Here is a 10103-nt window from a genome sequence, read left to right as displayed (position 1 = left end):
ATTTTTGAGCAGTGATGGAACATGGTCATTTGCAGGGAAATAACATTCTTGGAACTCTGGAGATAAATTTGATCAGGCAAGACCTGCCTTTAGAGGTCTTAATCTTATGCCAATTTTTTTTGGGAAGATGCTCACAGGGTCACTCTGCAAAACTTTTCCAGCCAGATCCCCAAATTAAAGTTATTCCAATGAGAATATAGAGAATAGTCTAGGTCAGTTACATAAACCAGTTTGGACTTTGAAAAATGAAATGTCCTATTTTTATACATTGCTAATAAAAACAACAAGCTTATGATTGCTTTCTAAAAATTCTAGGTAACATCGAAACTTCTGTATTGTTTTAGTTTCTAGTATATTAACAGTTTTTGTTTTTAGAATAGTTCAAAGAAAGGGGCACCATTTCATTTTATATTTTCCATCTGTAAAGTAATAAAGAACTGTCTACATTTCATATAGACTTTGATTTCATCTTTATGCAACTCCCATGAGCAGGTATTATTATCCTTATTTTAAAACTAAAGAAGCTGATTCCCAGGTTAAGCAACTTGGCTTTCATTACAGAAAGAGCTGGAATTTGAACCCAAGTCTCTCCAACATCAAAATCCTTTCTTTCTAATATATCACCCTTCTCCTTGATAGCACTTGTATAGGTGGAATGTTTTTCTCCCTCTGTACACCTTCTTTACAGAACATTTTCTTCATGTTATCTAAAGGTATGGTACAAATTAAAAACCTGTGAATCTCTGCATTAGGATAATTCAGCTTACCTAATTGTTTAGGTCACGTAGCCCCTTGTTTCCTCCGTAATAATAGAATAAAGAAGAGCCAGAGGAGCTCTGCTTTCCAATGACTTACATCACTCTGCAGACAATTGGCAGCCAGGAGACGGGCAGCTGCCACACTCTTCAGATTTCTCTCTATTTAAAGTTCAAAGAGACGCTGGATAACAAAAGAAAGAGGTAAGCGTGGCCTGACCTAGCCACCCACCAACAGGAATAATGGCTGAAAAAGGTAAGATTTAAGGCATTGGATTCTCTTGGCAAAATAAAAAAGGCTTCTTGACTTTGGTTTAGTTATGTTTCTTGGTGTTTCCCAGTTACTCTAAAAAATGTGGCTTCTATGCTAAATGACCATTAACCATATATGTTAGTGTGGCTGCAAAAATGCATTAATTATGTAATTTGTGGATCAGACCTATAGGTTATGAAAATTTTAAAATGACCAACAAAGCAAAAGAGCTTAATTTTGTTTATGCTTATTTTGAAAGGTGAGTTAAAAATCAGCTCTGATTTCAATTCTGAGCCAGAATTGAAGACAGTTAAGTTCTGTGTCAGATCTGCTAGTAAATGGCTATGTGAGTTTGGAGAAGTCCCTATATCTCTCTAAGTCTGTTTTCTGACAGTAAAATGAGAATACTGGACTCAGTCGTCTGTTCCACATCTAACATTTTTGTTCCACGTCTAACTTTTTTCTTGTTTTTAAACATTTTTTGTGTTTATATTTTATAGTTATATAAAATAATTGATTCCAATTTGTCAAAATAGGTTGAATATATACTATATCTAAGAAATAGCTTTTAAATATTTACAGGGATTTTTGCTTTGAATCTTGACAATGACCTTCTGAAATATGCATATCATCATCGTGCCCATTTTATAGATAAGAAAACTGAGACACAGCAGTTTAGTAAGTTGTTCATGATCACTAAAGAGTGGTGGCACCAGGTGTTTAACCTGGACAGTCTTTTCCAGAGTGCAATGTCTTCAAGAACAGTTCCAGCTGTAACTACTTTGACGTGCTCAAAACTGGACAAGAGAGAAGCATTTTACAATTACACTTCATATTTAAAAAGATGTTTTGTTCTTATTTGTGCTAGTAATGTAAGTGACATATGCAAAGTATGTTGTGCTCTTACATATTTCTGTTTCCAAACAATTCCACAGGTGTTAGTAAAGTTGAAAATATTAGTGCTAAAAAAACACTAATGGAATGTATACTTTGAGTGTTAAAATGCACAGTTAGTGCAACTGTTACTATTTTACAAGGAAAATAAATAATGAGATACTGACTTTCAAGGCTTTGTGATATGTAAATTTTATTAAAATACGCACATATAAAATATAAATGCACAATTAAAGGGTAAATATTAATTTTCAAGTTCTTTGAAATTGAGAAAAATACAAAGCCACATACATAGACAGTTCAAAAAAATTACTGCTATGTACTTCCATTGTGGTGGTACCTTAATTCATAAAAAGGCTTTCGTCCAAATGAGAGTAAAGGACATCTCATGTTGTTTGCTTTATCCTTAAGCAATACCACATGTCAAGTAAAGAGAACAGTTTTCCATTTAGTGCTTAATGCCTTATACAAGGTCACAGTGAGATGGAGAAACAAGAAAAGCACGTTGAATTTTGTCAGTTAAGAGAGACTCTAGCATTCTTGGAAAAATAGAAGTATTAAAATTCATTTCAACTTCAGAAAGTTTGCTTTTATAAGAGTGTCTTCTAATTTTAAATGTGTCTCATCTCCTGATGATTTTATTTTAATAGCATTTTTAAAAATTTCACGTTTTAAAGTGATGGAAATTGTAATAGGAGTATAATTGCTAAGAATATGTATTCTCTCTTTTAACTAATGGCATAAGATCTAACTGTGTTTTGCAGTTAAGAATATATCTGAGTCCTTAACACAGGGACATTAATTCTATAGAATGTTTTTCTGTGATCTTTATAAATCTTTTTGTGTGATGCATGTGTGGATTTCTGTGTGTGTGCATGTGTATGTTTGCTTGAAAGAACAAGAATTAAATGCAGTGAATACTTGTAAAAAGATACTTGTATAAATTGCTTTTTACAGGTAAGAGTACAAATAGGAGGCACAGGAGGAATCATGTATAACAAACGCCATTTATATGTGTGTTGGATTATTACTGCCCATTGATTCAGGTTCAGTGCTGGTTGTTATAATGAATAATTTTTAAACAATAGAAATTCTTTTCTGTAGTCAAGAATGGTTATATAATGTATGATACTTTCCTTTTCCCTGTGATATTTAAAATTACATTCGGCTGTGGAGGCCAAGAACAATTCTCAACACCTTTCCCTGTGTTATAATTATTTACTTCAGTGGAAATTGTCTCAGAGTTGTATTAGATTGTTTTTTATTTAAATAGCTGCTGTATGTGTTATTGCACAAATGCATGGATGTGTTCTGTATACACTAAACACACACGGTGATTAGAGTTTACAAAGCTTTGCACATATGTTATGTCATTTGACCTGCAAAACTATTCCAGGCAGTAGATAGCACAAGTTTCATTACTGATATTTTACCAATAGGAAAGTTCAAGCTCAGAATTGCCCAAGGTCACATAACAGTAAAAGATCCGTGGTTTAATTCAAAATACCCAGGATTTATGACAGTCTCATGTATTCTCTGTAGAAAAGAAAAAATAATTATGTATGGGTATAACTAGAGAGTGTATGCTTTTTTTCTTAATGTTACCAGATTCCTTTTATGCTCTTGACTCAGAAAATTCAATACTAAAAAGACCAATGTAATCCGTTTTCTACTGTTTATTTTAAAGCAGGATCTACATTTTCGCACCTTCTGGTTCCTATTCTTCTCCTGATTGGCTGGATTGTGGGCTGCATTATAATGATTTATGTTGTCTTCTCTTAGAAAGGTAAGGGTTTTAATAATTGAATGTTTATTTATAGTCTAAATTACTCCAGAAACAATTTTTTCTATTTTACTAATGGAATGTTTTGTCATTCAGGCAAGAAGATATCACATTGACATCATTTAGAAGAATTAAGAAAACTATGGACATGACTGATTATTAAATGTCTCATGTTAAACAATGAAATGTTTGACATCACTTTACAAACTTGGATTATAAACTGTACTTTGGTGTGCATAAGAATTTCTTCAGGACAATAAGAAATTATGAGTGAATTTATATTCTGAGTGAGAAAAATGTTTAGCTATGATGAAAAATGCATGTCATTAAAAAAGTTTGATAAATTTAATCACATTACAAAAAATTCTCCCCCCTACCCTCTGGAAAAAACTGTAGAGAAAGTTGGCTAAGGCTGTGCACGGTGGTTCATGCCTGTAATCCCAGCACTTTGTGAGGATCCCTTGAGCCCAGGAATTGGAGACCTGCCTAAGCAAGAGAGACAGACTCCATCTCTACGAAAAAAAAAATATATATATATGGGCCAGAGATAAAAACAGACAATTCATAGAACATATACTGTAAAAGTACACTTACTTAACCTCTTGTTCGCAAAAAGAGAAATGTAATTAAAACTACACTGAGGAATCATCGCTCACTTATCAGATGGGAAAAAAAATAAAGATGTTTGACAACATATGTGTTGGTAAGGCTGTGTGCAATTAGGCATTCTCATACATTGTGTTTGGGAATTCAAAATGCTATATTTTGGGGTATGTTTGGCGGTACATATCTATCAAAATTATATACGTATTTAATTTTTGACTCAGCGATCCCTCTTCTAGGAATATGGCAATTTCCACAGGTATATGAGCAAAAATAGAAAATGACTTATATACAAAGCTATTTATTCTGGCATACTCTGTGTAGCAAAAACCTGGAAATAAGCCAAATATCTTTTAAGAGGGGATTAACTGAACAAACTGTGGTATGTCTACATAATGTAGTACTTATGCAGTTGTAAAAAGGAATGAAAAGGATTTTTAGATACTGGTATGATGAGATCTCCAGGACAAAGTGTTAAGTGAAGAATCCAGCTATAGGACAATGTGTGCTACCTTTTATACGAGAGAAGAAGGGGCTATACCAATGTGTACATGTATTTGTTGAAATTAAAATATTGTGAGGAGAAACAAATGGAGGTTAGATATCTCTGAATATGTCTTGTTTTATAGTTTTTATTTTTGGAATCATATAGCTATTTTATAAGTTAAAAAGAAAAAAATTATTTCTCAAAATTTAAAACAAACTAAAGCAGATCTGATAGTATATCAAGTTGTGGCATAACCACACAGAGAAAAGACATCGTTCATGCATCTCTATAACATAGCATATTTGACTGTACACCTCTTATGGGGTAAAAATCTTAACCACATTCAGTAGTCTTTTTGTTCATGGTAATATTGATATGGTTTGAAATTAATATCATCAGCATAAAACTCAAGTAAATAATTGGTGATATTAAATCTGAATTGCAAATATCAGTATAAACTAATTATGTTTCTTCTTCTAAAACAAAAAGTCTATTCAAACTCTGTCCACTGGAAAAAGCCTGGGAGGAAGGAGTCCAGTCTGTAAGTCCAGTCTCCACTCAAAGGAGGCAGGGATCCCTACCCTAGCCTAGGACAGAAAATGTACAATGTAATCTGCAATTTCATACCGAATGGATTAGTCTGATTATACCTGAACCCACTGATTAATTTAACATCACCAAAAATATTACAACTCAACATTGTGTTCCTTCTGATAGGAGATGGTAGAAAGTAGAGTGCCACCTATGAAGTATTCTTGGCAAAACAAGTGAACCTGAAGCAGAACAAGTTTCTGGATCTATCTAAGGCTACTCTAAACAAAATCATGAAGATATATTCTGCCAAGTCCAAAGTGTGGAAAATTATAAAGGACACATAATCCAGTTTTTCCAACAAATAACTAGCATTAAAAAGTGAGGTGGCTCACGCCTGTAATCCCAACACTTTGGGAGGCCGAGGCAGGTGGATCACCTGAGACCATCCTGACCAACATGGTGAAATCCCGTCTCTACTAAAAACACAAAAATTAGCTGGGCGTGGTGGCGCATGCCTGTAATCCCAGCTACTCGGGAGGCTGAGGCAGGAGAATTGCTTGAACCAGGGAGTCGGAGCTTGCAGTGAGCTGAGATCATGCCACTGCACTCCAGTCTGGTGACAGAGTGAGACTCCGTCTCAAAAAAAAAAAAAAAAAAAAAAGAAGTGAGGTGGGAAAGGAGAAACTATTATAGAAAAAAAGAGACTTAAAATGATAGCCAACTAATGAATCAACAACAAAAGACACATTTTTGCATGTCTGTGATAAAGATATTAAAGAATTGTTATTAATTCTAGACATTACATGTTAGGGTTTGAATATGGTTTGTTTTTCTCCACCAAATCTCATATTGAAATTTAATTCCCAGTGTGGCAATTTAGGGAGGTGGGGCCTAGTGGCAGGTGTTTGGGTCATAGGGATGGATCCCTCATGAATGGCTTGGTGCCTTTCTCTTGGTAATGAGTGAGTTCTCACTCTCTAGAGACTAGGATGGCTCCTTAGAAAGTGGGTTGTTATAAAGCCGGAATGCCCCTTGGGCTTGGCCGCTCTTCACATATGGCCACTTACCTGTTGACCTCTGCCATGTTTGACTCAGCCTCACCGTAAGCTGAGCAAGATGTCAACACCATGCTTCTTATACAGCCTGTGGAATGAGCTTATTAAATCTCTTTTCTTCATAAGTGACCCAATCTCAGGTATTTCTTTCAGCAACACAAAATGGACTAAGACACTATAATAATGACTTGGAATAGAAAAGGCTCTTATCTGTTAGAGAGAATACTGAAATAATTGCTGGTTAGATATTAGGATATCTTTACCTTAAAATATTCCTATAGACAACAAACTAAAAAATGAAGTGGGGAACATTAAATAAGACAGGCAAAATGTTGACATTTGCTTAAGACGAATGATCTCACAAGGATTTATTGTACTCTTTATTCTACTTTTGTGACTATTTAACTTTTTTTTTTTTTTTTTTTTGAGACGGAGTCTCGCTCTGTCGCCCAGGCTGGAGTGCAGTGGCACGATCTCAGCTCACTGCAAGCTCCGCCTCCCGGGTTCACGCCATTCTCCTGCCTCAGCCTCCCGAGTAGCTGGGACTACAGGCACCCGCCACCTTGCCCAGCTAGTTTTTTGTATTTTTTAGTAGAGACGGGGTTTCACCGTGTTAGCCAGGATGGTCTCAATCTCCTGACCTCGTGATCTGCCCGTCTCGGCCTCCCAAAGTGCTGGGATTACAGAATATTTAAAAATTTTTATAAGAAGTTCCCTTTTTCCTCCCAGTGACTCTGTGTTGCAAACCGTAACTAATACAAGCAAGCAAAATTACATAAAATAAAACATAGTGCTGTTCCTGAACCTCACCCTGGGAGATTCTGATTCAGCAGGTGTGCACTGGGACCAGAAATCTGCATTTTAACAAATTCCTCCAGGGATACTTGGGCACACTAAAATTTAAGAACCGTTGTTTTAGAGAAGTGGTGCTCAGACTTTAGTGCACATCAGTATCCTCTAGAGAACTTGTTAAAACACAGATACAGATAGCTGGACATCATTCTCAGAGTTTCTGATTCAGATCTGGGGTGGAAGCCTATGAATTAATTTCTAACAAGTTTTCAGGTAATGCTGCTGCTGCTTCCTTGGGATCTGTATTTTGAGAACTGCTGTTCTAGAAGGGAGCTGATTTCTTCCTCATAACTTTCACACTATCTTCCATTTGATTAATTTCTCTGCATAAATTAATCCTTATCGAAAAGTTAGAAAAAGCTTTTGCTCTATTCATTGATTCCGATCTTTTAAACTTGGCTAAACACTTCAAAAATGCTTCTTAAATATATTTAGAGAAATATTTACAAAATTTAAGCAGAAAATGTGTGCAAAATTAGGCTCAACTCATTTCCTTAATGACTTGTCCTAATTTAAGTTTTCTCCAGACCTGAGAAAACCTAACTGACCTTCAATCAGAGGTCTTGCTGGAGTTGACTCCTACAGACTTCTCGAAGTTGATTTTTAATATCTTCAGGAATTTTGTATTAGTCAGTGTCTCATCTGTAGCTTGAAACTGGTCATGGAGGAGTATGTACACCACAAAAATCAACAAATGCTATATATTAGGACTTGTTTTGCTGAATCTCCAGCTCCTAAACATTTACCAGCACACCACTGCCTTGAATCCCTTCGTCTGATGCTTACACAGGTTTGTCAGGGATTCAAGACCAGCCACTTTTGAAAAAAAATCTTCTTGAGGTAATTAGAAAGATGATCTCTTCATTTACTTGAGCTTGTTTTGTGCTATAGACGTTAATGAGAAATCTGTGAAAGCTATAAGCTCTCCCAGAAACCAAACGTTCATAAAACATTGCAATACTATTTAAGGTATTTATGGACTTCCTAAAATCTACAGAAAAGACACCTCGGGTTAAGTAACTCCTTAAGTGTTTCCTACTTTCTGAAGCCTTTAGGCTTTTTCACAACTTGCCTCCAGTTTCACCTGGAGTTAAAGAGATGACCTCATATTTAAGCTTTCTTTCTAGATAAAGACCAGTTTTTCTTTTATCCCTTTTAAAAAAAATTATTATTTATTGATTTATTTTAATGGACAAAAAAGTATTTATGGGGTACATGATATTTCAATATATGTATAAATTATGGAATGACTAAATCAAATTAACATGTATGTTATCTCACATAATTATCCTTTTGTGGTGAGAACATCAAAGTCTACTCTCTTGCCCCAGTCAATGGCACATGCCCATAGGTCCTAGCTACTTAGGAGGCTGAGGTGAGAGGATCACCTGAGGCCAGGGATTTAAGCCTTTGGTGCATTATGTTCATACCTGTGAATAGCCACTGCACTGCAGCCTGGGCACCCCAGCAAGACCCCGTCTCTAAAACAACAACCACCACCACCACCAAAACTACTCTCTTAGCAATTTTTAAGTACATGATACATTGTTATTAACTATAATCGCTGCATTGTGCAATGGATCTTCTGAACTTATGTCTCCTGTCTAACTAAAATTTTGTGTCCTTTGACCAACATCTTGAATCCCCACCCACTCCTCCCTCAGACCCTGACAACTACCATTTTATTCTCTGCTTCTATTTTTATTTAAAATAGAAGTTCAATTAGAAAGTTAAATAAAATAGTTCAATTTTATTTAAAATCCACATGTAAGTGATATAATTTGGTACTTATCTTTCTGTGCCTGATTTATTTCACTTAGCATAATGTCTTCTAGGTTCATCTGTGTTGTCAAAAATGACAAAATTTTCTTCTTTTTAAGGCTGAATAATATACCACTGTGTATATACACTACATTTTCTTTCTTTTTTTTTTCTTTCTTTCCTTTTTTTTTTTGAGATGGAGTCTCCCTCTGTCGCCCAGGCTGGAGTGCAGTGGCGCAATCTCGGCTCACTGCAAGCTCTGCCTCCCGGGTTCACACCATTCTCCTGCCTCAGCCTCCCGAGTAGCTGGGACTACAGGCACCCGCCACTACGCCCTGCTAATTTGTTTGTATTTTTAGTAGAGACGGGGTTTCACTGTGTTAGCCAGGATGGTCTCGATCTCCTGCCCTCGCGATCCGCCCGCCTCGGCCTCCCAAAGTGCTGGGATTACAGGCGTGAGCCACCGCGCCCGGCCTTATATACCACATTTTCTTTATCCAGTCACCTGTTGATAGACACTTTGGGTGCTTTTATGTCGTGGCTGTTGTGAATAATGCTGCAATAAACATGGGAGTACAGATGTCTTTTTGACATACTGCTTTTATTTCCTCTGGATATATATCAAGTAGTGGGACTGTTAGATCATATTATAGTTCTAATGTTAATGGAACCATTTTCTGTAACGGAAAATGACTGGATGTTTCTATTACTTCTTTCTACTGACATAACTTGGCATCACTAGTCAGCTTTTTTGATTTCTTTGGTTTTTAGAGAGACAGGGTTAGAAAACATAGTATTATGGCAACCTATGTCCTATGTTTGTCAGAGTAACTTTCCTTTCTTTAGTCTGGAGTATTTTTCTCCACATGTACTGGTCCTTTTCTTTAGCTCATTGAGGCTATAGCCTAGCTCATTTCTTGCTCAAATGTGTGCACAACTTCCTCTGAAACACAGAAATCTTCAGTTTTCCACAAATCCTTTTTTTTTTTTTTTTTTTTTTTTTTTTGAGGCAGAGTCTTGCTCTCTTGCCCAGGCTGGAGTGCAGTGGCATGATCTCAGTTCATTGCAACCTCTGCCTCCTGGGTTCAAGTAATTCTTGTGCGTCAGCCTCCCAAGAAGCTGGGAT

At 36.0% G+C, this 10103-nt stretch overlaps 1 protein-coding gene across 1 annotated transcript; it reads left to right on the top strand.

Moving 5' to 3' along the window:
- Positions 1-894: 894 nt before the first annotated feature.
- LOC101009376 (sarcoplasmic/endoplasmic reticulum calcium ATPase regulator DWORF) lies at positions 895-4381 on the top strand. The gene is made up of 3 exons (XM_021934733.2): positions 895-1011; positions 3590-3688; positions 3782-4381. The coding sequence occupies exons 1-2, from the start codon at positions 999-1001 to the stop codon at positions 3682-3684; spliced, it is 108 nt and encodes a 35-aa protein (XP_021790425.1). The 5' UTR covers positions 895-998; the 3' UTR covers positions 3685-3688; positions 3782-4381.
- The last annotated feature ends 5722 nt before the right edge of the window (positions 4382-10103 follow it).

The sequence above is a fragment of the Papio anubis genome, unplaced genomic scaffold (genome assembly GCF_008728515.1).
Source record: "Papio anubis isolate 15944 unplaced genomic scaffold, Panubis1.0 scaffold846, whole genome shotgun sequence".
In the NCBI taxonomy this organism is placed as follows: Eukaryota; Metazoa; Chordata; class Mammalia; order Primates; family Cercopithecidae; genus Papio; species Papio anubis.
Note: the sequence above shows the minus strand (reverse complement) of the source record. Positions and strands in the feature narration are given on the sequence as shown.